Genomic DNA, 17,714 nt, shown 5'->3' with positions numbered 1-17,714 from the left:
AAAAGGTAGGTTTTAAGGACCGAGAGATAGAGGCAGCGGGAATTCCAGAGCTCAAGGCTTAGGCAGCTAAAATCACTGGCTGGTAATGATGGGGAAATGGAAATTGGAGACTTGCAATAGGCCAAAATTAGAAAAGTGCAGAAATCTCGTTGGGTTGTAGGGCTTGGAGGTAAGTTATAAGACCTTGGAGTGACTTGAAGACAAGGCCAAGAATTTTAAATTCCTGGCATTGCCTGATCAGGAAACAACTTAGGTCAGCCAGCACAGGGATGATGGATGAATGGGATAGTGTGAGCTAGGATATGGTCGTAGAGTTTTGGCTAAGGTGAATTTTATGGAAGACTAAATAGGATATATGGCAGAGAAATAGGTCATTTGGCCCAATCAGTACATGCTGCTGTTTATGCTCCATTTCAGCACCCCCCATCTTTCTTTATCTAAATCTATCATCGTAACCCTCTATTTCCTTTGCCCTCATATGCTTGTCTAGCTTCCCCTTAAATGCAACTGTACAATTTGCTTCAACCACTACCTGTGGCAGTGAGTTCCATATTCTCACCAGTCTTCAGGTAAAGAAGTTTCTCCTGAATTCCCTTGGTGGTTTTCTTAAATTGGATAAGAAATCCAGAAAGAGAGCATTGGAATAGTCAAATCTAGAGGTAACAAAAGCATGGATGAATGTTTCAACAGCTGATGTGCTGGGACAGAGAGAAATTGATTAGATGTAACCAACATGGATTTCAGAAAGGAAGTCTGTATTGGACAAACTTCATAAAATTTCTTTTGAGATAATAAACATGATGGATGAGGAAAATTGAGTGGATGTGCAAAAGGATTTTCAACAGGCATTTAACAAGGTACCAAATAGCAGACTATTGGAGAAGTTGAAGAGGTATAGAATTGGAAGGAGGGTAGCAAATTTGAATCAAAACTGGTTAGAAGGGGAGAAGCAGAGGGCAGAAGTTAATGTAGGTGACAGGGGTCTTGGCTGCAGGCTGGAGAGTCAGCAAAAACCCTGTGTCACCTACTTTAGGAGAAGCTTGCTGTATTAAGTGCCAGTCAGGCACTTAACTGGGCAGCGGCGGGGACCCCACTCGCCACCCACCGGCCCAATTAAATGCCCCCCTGCCACCAAATGAGCCTCAAGGGAGGACATTAAATTCCGCCCAGAGAGTAGAAAGTTGAGAGGAGTTTCTCAGTGATGAAAATGGATAGTGATGTCTCATGATGCTGCTCTCATTGTGCTTTTGTTCACTGTTAGAACAATGATTTGGATGTGGGCATTCAAATTTGCAGAAAAGTCTGAAATAGGAGGCATAGAAATAAATCTGAGGACCAAGTGAAGCTGCAAAGGGATGTTGATAAAGTGGTGCAATGGGCAAAAGAAAGTGCCAGTTGGAATTCAGCGTCAGTAAATTGTGAGGTGATACACTTCAATTAAAAGCATCAAATTAAAATAATTATACTTTTGGAAGAAAGCTGGATGATGTGCAAGAGCAACAAAGCTTGGGCATTTAGCTTTACAAGACATTAAAAGTACCACCTCAAGTTGATAAGGCAATGGACAAGATAACACAATGCTAGTATAGAATATAAAAGTTGCCATGGAACTATGAATCATTATAAAACCTTCGGAAGATCACAGTTAGAGTATTATGTGCAAGTTTGGGCTTCACACTACAAGGAGGCAATAGAGAGGGGACAACTTAGATTTGCCAGGATGCTGCCTGGTATGAGGAAATATAATACAGAAAATGACTTGGAAAAATTAGGGCATTTTTCATTAAAATTCAGATTAATTAATGTTTTGATTGAAGTACTTAAATTATGAAGGAGTGGTACAATGCAGAGAGAAACAGACTATTCCCAATGACTCAGGGATCTAGAACAGGAGCAGTAGATGCACGGAGGAGGGGTGTTACCCAGACCTCCTTAGTCTCCCTGTCAAAATCGAAAAAAAAAGGAAACTGCTTACTGCTTTCCTGGTCTGCAATCCCTCCCCCTCCTTCCATACAGTGTCCCACTTGCCTCGTTCTTATAGCTGGTGCCACCCATCTCACTGGGCATATTGGCCTCCAGTGAACTGAGAGCTGTCAGACTTTTGCTCCTTTTTCTGTTTGTGGCTTCCTGATTCTGCAAAGCTCATCCCCCAGTGGCTCCAATTTAATTCTTATTGGAGAAGTAATAAAGGGGTCCAGCAGGCAAAGCCTGACCTGCTGGTCAAGGTGAGGGATGGGGAGGGGAGAAAGAAAGGAATTGCATCCGTGCATTTATGACATGTTCATGAGGTCCTACCAACTGCAATTTCTTGCACATTCAGCCCATTATGCCCTTATTGCCTCCATTTCCCAAACTCCAAAAAAACTGTCCTAATAAGTTATTTACTGTGGGCATAAGTGTTTTTCAACTTATAGTCACTTTTTAATGTATTGGACTTTCAGGCTGACTATTGTAAAATTGAAGAGGACCTTAAAGTGGCAAAAGAGCAAAACCAGAAGCTGTGGGAACGTGGCACAAGTACTAGCATCTCTGTTGAAAACTTGGAGCAGGAATTGGAATGCAAAAATCAGGAAATACTGCGGCTGGATGGTGTGATAAACTCTCTGAAGGAGCAGTACCAGCATCAGTTGCAATGTCAGGTTAGTTAGGACAGTGATTCGCAAACTTCTTCGATTAAGGGACCTCTTTTCAATTGGATTAGCAATCATCCGGTCCTGTTGGTGGCGGGTGTCATGGCAGGCGTGAATAGACAATATGATAAGAAGGCCAACAATTGGTTTTACGCCGTCATGAAACCAGGTTGCGATCGTCCGCTCCACTCGCCAATGACAGGCCGGGTTTCCTGCCATCACACATCAGGAACCTAATTTCAATATTTTAGCATGTTCATCCAGGGACGCTGACGTGTTTCACAACAGTATATAAGCAACATGCACCTGGCAAGCTGCACTTTGCTCGGGACTTAGTCGCAATCATCAGCACCAGGCTTCACAGACAGCACCACATCACTTTTAGGGATGCTCACAGGCAGTCTCTACCTGTTAGACCAGCCGTAAGGCAGGGTTGGCTTTTCAACAGCTGCAGGGCTAGGTTTGCTTGGAGAAGGGGGAGAACTGGCCTCAGGCAAGGGAAGAGGCTGCAGGGCGACGGCTGTGCTGGGGGAGGGTGGTATCCCAGGGTGTGTGTGGGGGCACATCTTGATCTGTGCAAGTGGCCTCAAGATGGTGAGGGCTGAGGAGGCAGTCTCCAGAGGTGATGAGACCAGATGGAGATGTGACGGTGTGTGTGAGACAGTGAGTGGTGATGTCCCTTGAGCTGGTAGTGAATGAGATACTAATGAATGTGTGATGGGCGTATGAGTGGGTGAGTTGAGATTTGCGAGATGGTTGACTTACCCTAGCAGCACGGATGAGATCATTCATCCATTTTTTGCACAGGATGGCCAACCTCTTGTGTGAAGTGTTGGCACTGACCACCTCTGCCACCACCTCCCAAGCCAGAGCGGTGAGGCGAATGGGCCTCCTGCGGCCAGAACAGAGGCAGAGGATATCATGGCGGGTCTCCATGGCATCCAGAAGCGTCCCAGGGATGCGTCACTGAATCGGTGTGTGGGGCGGGTGTTGCCACTGTTGTTGGTTTTTGGAGCCATGTCTTCACTGGACCAGCCTTGGACTACAAGCATTGAGAACTGTGTGTGCGGCTGCAGTTTAAATATAGCATCTGGAGTGAGGAAGTGGCAAGGTAATGTTGTGGCAGGCAAATCGAAGGTTACCCGCCAACGATCACATGTGTTTCCCGTGACTGCAAGATTTATGAGGCGGGAAGGGGACGATACAGCAGGAAAACCCATCATTTTGGCCGGTGGGTAAAACGTCTTTTTTCACGCCCACTACCACACTTAATGCAAATCTGGGATGATTCTGCCCAGTGTTCCTCCATGCCACCCCACTTTGAGGTGACGTAGCCAGCCTACACTGCCCTTAGCACTTCTCTGCTGCCTTGTCCTTCTAGGCACTAAAGGGTTTGGAAGGAGCTTTGTCGAAGCCTTGGCAAATTGCTGCAGTGCATCTTATAGTTGGTACACCCTGTTGCCACACTGAGACAGTAGTGAAGTGAATGATTAAGGTGATAAATGGGGTGCCGATCAAGCAGACTACTTTCTTCCTGGATAGCGTTGAGCTTCTTGAGTGTTGTTGGAGCTGCACTCATTTGGGCAAGTGGAGAATGTTCCATTACACCCCTGACTTGTGCCTTGTAGATGGTGAATAGGCTTTACGGAGTCAGGAGGTGAGTTACTTGCCACTGAATCCCCAGCCTCTGTCATGTTCTTGTAATCACCTTATTTATCAATGGTGACCCCCAGAATATTGATGGTGGGGGGTTTAGCGATGGTAATGCAGTTGAATGTCAAGGGGAGATGGCTAGATTCTCTCTACTTGGAGATGGTCATTGCCTGGACTTTGTGTAGCATGAATCTGTTGGTAGGCACATCAACCCAAGTCTGAATGTTGTCCAAGTCTTGTGTGTGGGCATGGTCTGCTTCATCATCTAATGAATTATGAATGGAACTGAACTTTGTGCAATCATCAGTGAATATCCCCATTTCTGACCTTATAATAGAGGGAAGATCATTGATGAAATAGCTGAAGATGGTTGGGTAAAGGCCATTTAAGCTTGTATCATGTATTTTAGGTAGCATTTCATATGACAAAACTAATCTGTCACAAAAGGCCTAGCCGAGAAGTTGAATTTGCAGCAGTCACTTATGTAATCTCTTGCCTGAAAGTGTTGTATTGTTCTTGCTTTAAGTAAGAAGTCCTCTATCATACATGCCATAGGTTCAAATTTTACATATTCTGTTATGGGGCCTTGAAGTGCTTCTTTGTTCCTTCTAAATATGGAAGATTATAAAGTTTTTCTTTATTGTTCCCACGGGTTTTTATGGTATAAGACTAAGTTTGGAAAACATTTTCTCTAACCACAAGACATTCTTTAAGTGTGGGGTTGGCAGTGTAAATCTCAAAGCAGAAACATTGCAGAGAGTAGAACATGCAAAGGACCAATTTTCTGAATGCAGGTCAGGACAGACTTTTGAATATCACTTCCAGTGGCCAGAGAGAAAAAAAAAAACAGTCTCTTCCACACTGGAACAGTTTTATTCCACCTCTACCACTTATGTTGGCAAAGACTGAGAATGTATTGGTAATGAATAGTGCCAGAACATTTGCTTCAAAATTTACAAGAGATTTTTTGATGCATTGAGAAATTAGGAAAAAGAACATGGCCCATACTATAAGGTTGAAATCAATAGGATTCTTTTAGAATAAAAATGCTTTTAGATAGTTTCACCATTTCTTTTCCTTGTTCAATCAAAGGCAGCATTAGAGGAGCAAAGGACTGAAGACCAAGAAAAAATCAAGACCATAGTCAAACAATATGAGATCTGTGAGGAACACCTTTATAAAACTGGACAGGAGCTGAATCAGAAGAACCAGCAACTTGACAAAACAGAAACAACCATTTGTCAGTTGAAGGAATCAATAAAAGAAAAGGAAAGATGTTTGGAAAATGAAGCCAAAGAAAAAAGTAAACTGCAACATGAAATTGAAGATAAGTGCCAAAAAATTCATAGGATGAAAATAGCAGAAGAGACCATTTGCGATCAGTTTGAAGAAGCTGTTACCCACTTAAAGAAAATGCAGAGTGATAATGATTCAGTGAAAATGGAGTTGAATGAGAAAAACAAGATACTTTCTAATCTACGACAAGAAATGGAAAGCATTTCTGAAATGACATCGCAACAGAGTTGTGCAACTGAGGCACTGCAGCTTGAAAGAAAACAACTTCAGACAGAAGTAGATTGCCAAAACCAGAAGATTCAAGAGTTAAAGGTCAGATAAGAAATATTATATAGTCAGAAACAGGCCATTCGGGTCAACTTCTTTATGTATCACATAAGTCTTGTCCCACCTCTCTTTAACCTTATCAGCATGACTTTCTATTTCTTTCTCCCTCGTGTGTTTCTATGTGTGTATATATATATATATATATATATATTATAGCTTCCTCTTAAATACATTAATGCTATTCGCCTCAACTTTTCCATGTACTGAGTTCCATATTCTAATCACACCCCGTGTAAAGAAGATGCTTCTGACTTTCCAATTAGATCTATCAGTGACTATCTTTTACGTTTATGTCTCCTAGTTTTGGACCCTCTACAACTGAAAATACTTTCTCTATGTTGACCTTAAACCCTTTCATAATTATCTAGCATCTATCAGCTCACCCTTCAGTCTTGGCTTTTCTAGATAAAAGAGCTCCAGCCCATTCAGTTTGTCTTGATAGGTATAACTTCCTTGTTAATCTTTTTTACATCTTCTTCAGCATCTCTATATTCTTTCTATAGTCCAGAGACAAGAAATGTAAACAACACTCCAAGTGTGGTCTAACCAAAGTTCTATGTATGTTTAACATAACTTCTTATCTCTCTGGAAATGAATCCCAGTGCTTTTTGTTTTTTTAAAAAGGTCTCATTAAAGCAAAATAGACCTCATTGTCTCCCAACCTGGAGAGCCCCCTTCTACCTCCTTCCCAAAATCCACAAACAGGACTGTCCCGGTAGACTGATTGTGTCAGCCTGTTCCTGCCCCACGGAACTCATTTCTTCCCATCTTGTCTCCGTTCTCTCTCCCCTTGTCCAGTCTCTTCCCACCTACATCCATGATTCCTCCGAAGCTCTATGTCATATCAACAATTTCCAGTTCCCTGGCCCTAACCGCCTCCTCTTCACCATGGACGTTCAATCCCTCTACACCTCCATCCCCCACCAGGATGGTCTAAGGGCTCTCCGCTTCTCCCTTGAACAGAGGCCCTAACAATCCCCATCCACCACTGCTCTCTACCACCTGGCTGAACTTGTTCTCTCACTGAACAATTTTTCCTTAAACTTGTCTCACCTTCCTCCAAATAAAAGGCGTGGCTATGAGTGCCCACTTAGGCCCCAGTTATGCCTGTCTTTTTATAGGGTATGTGGAGCATTCCTTGTTCCAGTCCTACTCAGGCCCCCTCCCACAACTCTTTTTCAGTACATCGATCATTGTTTTGGTGCTGCTTCATGCTCTCGTCTGGACCTGGAAAAATTTATCAATTTTGCTTCCAATTTCCACCTCTCTATCATCTTCACATGGTCCATCTCTGACACTTCCTTTCCCTTCCTTGACCTCTCTGTCTCCATTTATGGTGATAGACTGTCCACCAATATTCATTACAAGCCCACCAACTCCCACGGCTACCTTGACTGCAGCTCCTCACACTCTGCTTCCTGTAAGGACACCATCCCATTCTCTCAGTTCCTTCGCCTCCGTTGCATCTGTTCTGATGATGCCACTTTCCAAAACAGTTCTTCTGACATGTCTTCCTTCTTTCTTAACTGAGGATCCCCCCCCACAACTGTGGTTGACAGGGCCCTCAACCGTGTCCAACTCATCTTTTGCGCCTCTGCCCTCGCACCTTCCCCTCCCTCCCAAAATCATGACAAGGTTCCCCTTGTCCTCACTTTTCACCCCACCAGCCTCCTCATTCAAAGTATCATCCTCTGGCACTCCCGCCAACTCCAGCGTGATGCCACCACCAAACACATCTTCCATTCACCCCCCCTGGCGGCATTCCATAGAGACTGTTCCCTCTGTGACACCCTGGCCCACTCCTCCATTACTGCCAACACCTCATCCCCTTCCCATGGCACCTTGCCATACAATCGCAGAAGGTGCAACACCTGCCCCTTTACCTCCTCCCTCCTCACCATCCAAGGGAACAAACACTCCTTTCAGGTGAAGCAGCCCATCACTTGCACTTCCCTCAATTTAGTCTACTGCATTTGCTGCTCCCAGTGTGGTCTCCTCTGCATTGGGGAAACCAAATGCAGACTGGGTGACCGCCTTTGGTCTGTCTGCAAGCGTGACCCAGACCTTCCTGTTGCATTTCAACACACCATCCTGCTCTCATGCTCACATGTCCGTCCTTGGCCTGCTGCAATGTTCCAGTGAAGCTTAACGCAAACTGGAGGAACAGCACCTCATCTTCTGATTAGGCACTTTACAGCCTTCCGGACTCAATATTGAGTTCAACAACTTCAGACCATGAACCCTCTCCTCTATCCTCACCCCTTTTTTATCCCCTTTTTTCTACATTCATTTTTACTTTTTATCCACTCATTTTTATTTTTATTTATTTTTGTTTTTATTCATTGTTTTATCCCTTTTTTTATCCCCCCTTTTATCCCATTTTCTATCATTTCTCCCCCACCACTGCCCCCTCCCCCCACCCCATCCCCAGTTTAAGAATAAGAGGTCTCCTTTTTAAGACTGAGATGAGGAGAAATTTTTACTCCAGGGGGTTGTTAGTCTGTGGAATTCCCCTCCCCAGAAAGCAGTGGAGGCTGGGTCATTGAATTTATTCAAGGCTGAGTTAGATAGGTTTTTGATAGACTTTTGATAGACAAGGAAGTCAATGGTTATGGGGGCAGACAGGAAACTGGAGTTGAAACCACAATCAAATCAGCCATGATCTTATTGAATGGCGGAGCAGGTTTGAAGGGCTAAATGGCCTACTCCTGCTCCTAAGTCCTAGTCTGACTGCTCCCATTTTTACAGATATCCTAATTAACAGAGCTACCTCATCACCTTTTCCTAGCTTTCTGTCTTTCGAAATGTCAAATACCCTTCAAGATTCAGGTCCCAGCCTTGGCCACCTTGCGACCATGTCTCTGTAATGACTATCAGGTCATATATATTTATTTCTATCAGTGCTAACAATTCATCCATCTTGTTATGAATGCTGCGCACATTTAGATGCAGAGCCTTTAACTGTGTCTTATTACTGTTTCTGCAATCTCTGACCTTTTCTACCGGTGCACTCTTAAGTTTGTATGCTCTGTCCCTTCCTATCACACTCTGGTTATCATTACCCAAATCTTTATCTTGCTGTATTACCTTATTGCTTCCATTTGATTTGTGACATCCCCTCTCACATGATCTCTTTGACCCCACTATTTAGTTTAAAGCCCTCTATACCACCCTAGTTAAAGGACTTGCCAGTCTTTTCCAATAATTAACCCACTACCAACGTTAGGCTGACTGGCCTGACTCCCTTTTTAAATAATAATAGAATGTAGCGGTCCTTTGCAATGGTGCCTATAGCCAGAGAGGAATGGAAAATGGTCAGAGCCTCTGCTACTTCCTCTGTTGCTTCACTTGGCAGTGTGGAAAACATTTCATCCAGGCCTGGGGATTTGTCCACTTACAAAGATGCTAACCGCTTAATATTTCCTCCCCTTCTGTGTTTATCCCATCCAATATTTCACACTCCCCCTTATTAACTACAATGTCCACAACATTGTCCTCTTTGTGAAGAGACGCAAAATATTAATTAAGAACAATGCTTGTGTCTTCCACCTCCACACACATTAACTTTTAGGTTAGTGGGCATTTTGCACTCATGAGACTCCTGTACTATCGGCCTAGACCTCCTTAGCTGCCAGACTTTCTGCCTGCACATCCATAAGCTGCAGGGTGACCACCTGCAGAAACCTGCTATCCAGTCAGCCTTCTGGATATAGCACTGTGACGTCAGGTGCTGCTCAATAAGCAAAACCTAGGGGAGAATTTTCAGCTTGGTGAGCGGGGCCCGCTCGCCGAGGCATAAAATGACATGGGGTGACGTCGGGCTTGCTTGCCGACATTACCGAGCGTCATTTAGATTTTCAGTTTGGCAGGCACGCAGCCGAATTGGCTGCGCGTGCGCCAAACTGTCAAAGGTCTGTTGGCGGGCAGGCGAAGAGCCCAGGCAGCCTTCACATTTTTCATGAAACCTCATCCACTGGTGGGATGAGATTTCATTAATGTCTTTGAAATCTTGGAAAAATTTTTAATAAAATTAATACACATATCCCAGCTCACGTGACAGATTCAAATGAGGGGACATGGTCTAAAGATTTTCTTTTCCTTTATTAAACTTTAGAAACTTTAAACTAATCTTCCTGAGTCACCTTTGTGCCTCAGAGAGATTTCTGCGCTCTTTTGCGTGCATGCACTCCTGACTCAGGGAACCCCCCCTCCACCCGCGCAGGGAGCGCACAGCGCTGCTGGGCACGTGTCACACTGGGCGGGCCTTAATTGGCCCACCCATGTAAAATGGTGGCGCGGACCTGATCAGGGGTGCCGATTGCGTCCACGCCCGCCCCCGCACAACCACCCCCGACAGGGGAAAACTCTACCCCCAGAGTTTGAGCTCCTCCAGCTGACAATTTTTCCTGCACATGTGGTCGTCTAGGACACGAAAAATGCCCTGTAGTTCTCAGTGGCACAAGATTTGCATTCAATGGACTGAGGTGCCCTACTGTGCCTCTATTTATTACAGTACGAACAAAATTTCTCAGTTTAACCCACTACCCGTACGTTACTGATTCAGCTTCCTACTCACAATTATTAGCACCTATTCAGACAATCACAACTCATTGACAAATAACTGCCACTGCCAGGCCTTCGCTGTTAAATTTGGCCATCCTGCAGTTTCCTTTAGAGCTTTTGAAGTTTCAAATTAAATTCAAAAAGTTAAACTAAAAAGTTAAACTAAATTTCATTTAGACTGTACACACCCACTACTCGCCTATCAAAGGCTCCCATTTGCACCAAACTTTTGCACTCTGTTTCTGCCGCACTCTGTTCTGAGACAACCCTGTGTGCTGACCATTGCAATTGTAAAATATCAGTGAAACATATGTATGATTGTTGGTATTGTTATGATAGTTTGAGTGACTGGGTGAAATAAATCTGCATTTGAGTCAGCTGCAGGAACTTTGCTTTATTTAGCATAAATTTGCTCCTAAACAAAGGTTGGTAAAAGTAGCAAGTTACTAGAAGTATGACATAAACATGCTGTTTCTGCAATAGTGAACAACAGGTAGAGGCATGTTTATACATGTACACCCATATAGGTTGTCATTTTGCATTAATCCAATTTGTTGTTAATAACTGTGTTTTCTGTTAGACTGAATTGGAACACAAAGATGCACAAATGCAAGAGCTAAAGGCACACCTCTCTGAGTTGGAAAAGGAGAAAATTAAGCTGGTAAATTCTGCAACTGAGCAAATGTCTGAATTGAGAGACTTGTTACAGGAAAAGGATGTACTTGCAACGGAATTAAATCTCGTCCAGAACCAAATGGCTGATTTGAAAGGTATGAGGACAGTCTGCCAACAAGGCAAATTCAAGGCTTTTGGATCTTGATTGAGCCTCTCATGTTTTCCCAGCATTGTCTTAAATTCTTCTTCCATCCTCCCGAAGTAAACAAAACTCCATGTTCATATAAATATGAGTTTGATATCTTTGTGATTGCAAGGCAATTGATGATATCTGAGGCCTCATCAATATCTCATTGAAAAGTAGTGCTGTTGGTGAATTATTTGATAATGTTAACCAATGCTGTAAATGGAACATAATTTTTTTTAAATTTATTCGCTCTTGGGCTGTGGGCATTGCTGGCTAGGCCAATATTTATTGCCCATCCCTAATTGCCATTGAAAAGGTGGTGGCGAGCTGCCTTCTTGAACTTCTGCGGTCCGTGTTGTGTAGGAACATCCACAGTGCTGTTAGGAAGGGAATTCCAGGATTTTGACCCAGCGACGGCGATGTAATTCAAAGTCAGGGATGTTTCCTCTTGTGGGAGAATGTAGAACTAGGGATCACTGTTTAAAAATAAAGAGTTATCCATTTAAGACAGAGATGAGAAGAATTTTTTTGTCTCGGAGGGTAATGAGTCTTTGGAACTCCCTTCCTCAAAAGGCAGTGGAAGCAGAATCTTTGAATGTTTTCAAGGCAGGGATAGATAGATTCTTGATAAACAATGAGGTGAAAGGTTATCGGGGATAGCAGGGAGGTTACAGTCAGATCAGCCATGATCTTATTGAATGGCAGAACAGGCTTGAAGGGCCGAGTGGCCTACTCCTGCTCCTAACTCGTATGTTCATATGTGTGTGGCTTGGTGGGCAGTTTTAAGGTGGTGGCGTACCCATGCATCCATGTAATTGCATACTGTGTTAACTGCTGTGTATTTGTTAAAGTAAGGACCATGCTGGAGAATTAGTAATCTGGATTTTATCATATTATTTAAAGTGATAGGACCATCTCCTTAAGTATCTTCACATTGTGTAACATAAGTAAGATAAAAGTTTTGAAAGGTTAAGTGGCAGGGGTGATTTGTGTTCTCCAAATGTTGCTGTGGTAGATATGAGAGTTGATTTGAGCATCTCAGGCAAACCTACTAATAGGAACTGTATCCTGCAGTATTCACTCAGTCTTAAAGTTATTGAGCCTGAACAGGCAGCAGGAGTTATTGCTCCCCAGATGGAAGGGGAGAGGTTTCTGGAATGCACATTTCAAGAAATAGTTGCTTTACAGTTCAGGTGATAGAGTAGAAGGATTGGTGATTGTACAATGAGGTGGAAAGAGGCCCTGTATTGACAGGTAAGTTTTCAATAATGAACAGATGTTTCAAGGATGATGACTCAGGAAGGGCAACAGTGAGCTGCTTAGAATCCTTGTTTGCCCAGAGAAGGAGAGTTGAATGCAAGAATGCACCTGCAACCAGTCGTGAGGACACTAGACATTCAATTCTATGACAGTGAACCCTGAATGCTGTGCTATCTCCCAGATGCCAGGGTAAAGGACATTAGAAAGCAGGTGTAGAAGTTGGCGAATCATCTGTAAACCATGGTTCATACCAACATAAACAACATTGGCAAGGACAGGATTCAGGATTGGCAACAAAAAAAATGCTTCAGGAGTTGGAAAGTAAGAAGCAGAATATTACAGGTAATTTCAGGTTTACTACCAATGCTATGTGATAGCCAGATTAGAGAGGTGAATGCGTGGCTACAGAAATGATGAATGAGGTAAAAATTCACAATCCTGGGCTGCTAGGACCAGGAGTGAGATGGATAGACAGGACATATGAAATAGGAACATGAGTGGACTATTCAGCCCCTCAAGCATGTTCTGCCCTTCAACTCTCTGTCTCTCCATCTAAGTAATTGCGAATAGCTGAGGACCTGCACTGATCTTTGTGGCACTCTACTAGTTACAGCCTGCCAACCTGAGAATGCCTCATTTATCCCTACTCTTTGCTTCCTGCCCATTAACCAATTCTCTATCTTTGCTAATATATTACTCACAACTCCAAGAGCCCTTATCTTGTGTATTAACCTTTGTGTGTCACTGTTATAATGTGGCAGATGACATGTGCCAGGCAGACCAAATCCACAACGGAAACTTGGCCATGCTGTCACAACAGGTTTGCAATTTGTATTTATTACGAGAAGATGTGTGCACTGAATTCAGAAGTAATGAGTCCACTAAGACCTTTAGAGATTTAAGAAATTAAATTAAAATATTTATTAACAAAAGAAAAGATTTCAAGCACACACATAAGACTGTAATTACTTAATACTATAACAAATCCTAAAATTCCTAAATAACCTGACTCCCAACTGCACAGCACCTTTAGGCAACAGTCCAAAATGGATTTTAAATGTAAAAAGCAAGGCAGCAAGTTACCACAGTACCCATTTGATATTGGAATTCCCAAAGGCGTTTCTCGAATTTTAGTTACCAGACACAGCAGACTTTTGCAAAAATGGCTGGAGGCTTCTTCAAGGCAGTTTCACACACTCCTGTTAGATCTTACATGCCCCCACCCCTCAAACATAGCCTTTCATTCCACATTATGTATGTTTCTCTCTCTTTAATCTGTGAATTCCATTGTTCCAAATGTCTTTGGAAATGTACTTTTCCCATAATATAAAAAACTTTCATGTTGCCAATATTGTCAGTAACCTTTGGGAAAAATAAACACACTGCTTGGCCTTGCTTATCTGGCTAGTTGTAAACATTCTAACATCCCTTTGAAATCCAAACAAATCCTTCACTTATCTAAAAATGAAAATTTCCTCCACACCTTACATGCTAAAACAGCATCCACGTTTACTCATTAGCAATTCAAATACATTTCTACACCTAACTTCTAACTTATCCAATAAAAGCTTGGAATAGGGAAAATGTTTGTGACTAGAAAGAACTTTTATTGCTGTGGGTGGGGGTCTATTTTCTCATCTGTTGCAGCAAAAAAGATTGTATTTCTTAACTTGGTTCTGGCTAATGAAGCAGACCAAATAGTCAATCTAAAAGTAGGAAAATGTTTGGGAAACAATGACCATGATATAGTTAGGATTAGTACAAGAAAGGGACTGGGAAAAAGCGAAGTATAATGAGATAATAAGGGACCTTTTTCCAGATTAGATGGAAGGAGAAATTTGCAAATAAACCAATGATTAGGAATGGGAAATATTTAAACAGGAGTTAGAAAAGATACAAATCAAGTATATTCTAGTATTCCATCAATGAATAGGGATGCAAGAGCAAATTTGAATCTAAAAAGAAGCATTTAATGCTCACAAGACAATTAATAAAAATTGAAGCCAGGGCAATAAAGAGAAAAGGAAACATAAAATGGAGATAATAAAGGCTGAGAGGGAGTAAGAGTGAACATTCTAAAATGTATGGAGCAGAATTTTGCCCTTGGCAGGCGGGCTCGGCGGGAGTGGGTGGGGGCGATCGGGAAGCCAACTGCCACCCGCGATTGGGACTGGACTGTGATTTCACGCTGGTGGGTCAATTAAGGCCCGCATCAAACGTAAGCAGCAGCACTCAGTGCTGCTTGGGCGGTGGTGGGGGGGGGGGGGGGGGGGGTTGGGAGGGGAGGAGGATGAGCGGGCCAAGCATGAACTTCACGCGTGCGCGAGAGTGGGCGTTTGAAAGTCCCACTGAGGCACAAAGTTGCCTCAGGGAGATGAAGTGTTTTTAAAAAAGAAAATAAAGAAAATAAAAATGCAATAAAACATGTCCCCTCATGTGACTCTGTGCAGGGACATATTATTAATTATATTTTAAAATTTTTATTTTTATTGTCTTTTGGAAACCTCATCCCGCCCATGGATGAGGTTTCCAAAAAAAAAATGCAAAGGCCGCTTGGCCTTTTCGCCTGCCCGCCAACCATTAGGTTGGACGGGCAGTGAAAAATTTAAGTTAATTGGTTATTTAATGGCCTTAACAGGCCTTTTAATTGTCGCCGGGTGCACTGCCGACTGTGGCGCGTGCCTGCCAACTGAACTATCGCGTGACTGTGCGTTGATGTCAGCACGCTTGGCTGATGTCAACGCGCGTCATTTCACGCTCGAGTGGGTCCGGCACGCGCCCACCTGCTGAGCACAAATCTCCGTCCATGATGTTTTCCATAGGGATATTTGTAGTAATAGGTAGAATTAGGGCCACTAAGTAGGCAAACTTGTGGAGAATGATGGGATAGGGGAGATACTAAATAAATACGTTGCCTCAGTTTTCAAGAGAAAACTAGGTCTTGAAGTTATACAGTACCAGAGGAAAAACAGAACAGTGAGTGGAGGTTATTATTTAATGAAATGGACAAATTACTAGCACCCCATTGGTTTCTAAACAAGAAGCCTGGGGTGAACCAAGGAAGAAATAGCAAGGCCTCCTACAATTTTTCATAATTTTCCTGCAGCAAAAAACATTTTACTAGAGGGCTGGAAGGTTAAAAATATGACAGCTCCCTTCACGCATGCTAGGAAATTTTAGTTCTGTTTGTTTTGCTTTAGTTGGTTGATAAACCAAGGAGCCTGTAATACTGAATGAAATTGTGGGGAGAATTCTCCCTGTCGGAGTGAGCGCAGTGGGTGCGGAGCCGATTACCACCTGGATCGGTTACGTGCCGCCATTTTACATGGGCGGGCCAATTAAGGCCCGTCCAGCTTGACGTGTGCCGGGTAGCACTCAGCGCTACCTGTGCGGGCGGGGTGAGGAGAGAGAGTCAGGGCCTGCACTCTTTCGCGCATGTGTGCAAAAGAACGCAGAAATCTCCCTGAGGCACGGAGATTAATTTCATAATAAAACATTGAAAAAAATAAAAAATAAAATTATTCAGCCATGTCCCCTCATGTGACGGTGTCACATGAGCTGGGACATGTTTATGAATTTTCATGGAAATTTTTATTGAATTAATAAAACCTTCATGAAACCTCACCCTGCCTGTGGATGAGGTTTCATGAAAAATGCAAAGGCCGCCTGGGCTCTTTGTCTGCCCGCCAACCTTAAGGTTGGACGGACAGTCCTGATAATTACTTCAAATAGTTTATTAATGGCCTTAACAGGCCTTTGACAGTTCGGCGGGTGCGCAGCCGACTCTGCTGCGCGCCCACCAAACTAAAGATCGGAATGACGCACGGTAACATCATTCCCGAAGTCACCATGTGTCATTTTACCCGCACGCCAATCTGAAGATTCTGCCCTATGAAGCACTTGAAAAAACCTAGTGATGGGAAATACATTTTAAAGAAGCAGATGGTCTGTTACTGTGTTGCAATGCTTTGATTTTGTGCTTTGTTGTATAAATGTGAAATATATCAAATAAGGACTGTTGAATACTTAAAAGTTCAAATGTTATTTGTTTATTTGAGTTTATGATTTAGCTCTTTATTGGTTGATTGTAGAGGAGTACAATAATTTGCAGAGGAGCTACACTTGCAAAACGGAAGAATACGATTGGGCTACAAACAAACTTAAAGCTCAGCTGAAATCAACCCAAAATGATCTTGAACAAACCAGAGAAGCAATGAAAGTACTCGAAGGAGCCGATACCCATGGTACCAATCTTTAGTCCATATTTGCTAGACTATTGTATATACAATAATAAAAACAGAAAATTCTGGAAAAACTCAGCAGGTCTGACAGCATCTGTGGAGAGAGTTAACGTTTCGAGTCTGTATGATCCTTCTTCAGAGCTGTGAAGAAGCTCTGAAGAAATCATACAGACTCGAAATGTTAACTCTGTTTCTCTCTCCATGGATGCTATCAGACCTGCTGAGTTTTTCCAGCGTTTTCTGTCTTTATTTCAGATTTCCAGAACCCGCAGTATTTTGCTTTTATATTATTGTATGTACAAGCTACTTTGTTGTACCATGCTTTTTTCCTGAAAATGTCATTTACTTGTATAGTGGATGCACTGTGGTGATTTGCCAAAAAAAAATATGATTCAAATATTTGGGCCTTTGATAACTGTTAAATAACATGCACATTCAAGTAATCTCCCTATGGACATGCCATTAGCCAAACAAGAAGCATTACTTTTAACATCCTGAAAATGCTAAACTTTTTTAATGTTTTGTCTTCCAGTGAAACCACTAAAATTTGTAGTACTGTAACTGGAAGAGATCTGGTAATTCTCTGACCACATTGCAGCATGTGTTCCATATCCCTTTATACTTTAATACTCTTGCAATATCCCACAATACAGTGATGTGATTGCAATCCTTTTGTGTCTTCCTGAGAAGGGAAAACTCAATGGGAACTGTGAATTACAGAAAATGCTGGAATTAATGATGGTCAGTTTGTCTCTAGAAGATTTCAGATGAAGGGTATCCTATTTTTCCCTTTCAGACACTGGCTGACATGGTCTGCATTTCTGATATTTTCTGATTTAATTACACAATTCTAAATTTGCAATTTGTGGCCCTGAATTTATATGGGGAGAGAATGTTGGGTTTTTGTAATCCCCTGCCATAATTTTGGTGGAAGGTTGCTGT

At 42.7% G+C, this 17,714-nt stretch overlaps 1 protein-coding gene across 2 annotated transcripts in view; it reads left to right on the top strand.

The window, feature by feature from the left end:
- Positions 1-17,714, top strand: part of LOC144682046 (coiled-coil domain-containing protein 158-like) — a 200,675-nt gene that overhangs the window by 115,025 nt on the left and 67,936 nt on the right. For both annotated transcript variants that reach the window (XM_078544325.1, XM_078544317.1), the window contains exons 12-15: positions 2,442-2,639; positions 5,376-5,891; positions 11,050-11,239; positions 16,623-16,775. In XM_078544325.1, coding sequence (XP_078400451.1) covers positions 2,442-2,639; positions 5,376-5,891; positions 11,050-11,239; positions 16,623-16,775 — 1,057 coding nt within the window. The remainder of the gene's footprint in view (positions 1-2,441; positions 2,640-5,375; positions 5,892-11,049; positions 11,240-16,622; positions 16,776-17,714) is intronic.

The sequence above is a fragment of the Cetorhinus maximus genome, chromosome 1, assembly GCF_964194155.1.
Source record: "Cetorhinus maximus chromosome 1, sCetMax3.hap1.1, whole genome shotgun sequence".
NCBI lineage: Eukaryota > Metazoa > Chordata > Chondrichthyes > Lamniformes > Cetorhinidae > Cetorhinus > Cetorhinus maximus.
Note: the sequence above shows the minus strand (reverse complement) of the source record. Positions and strands in the feature narration are given on the sequence as shown.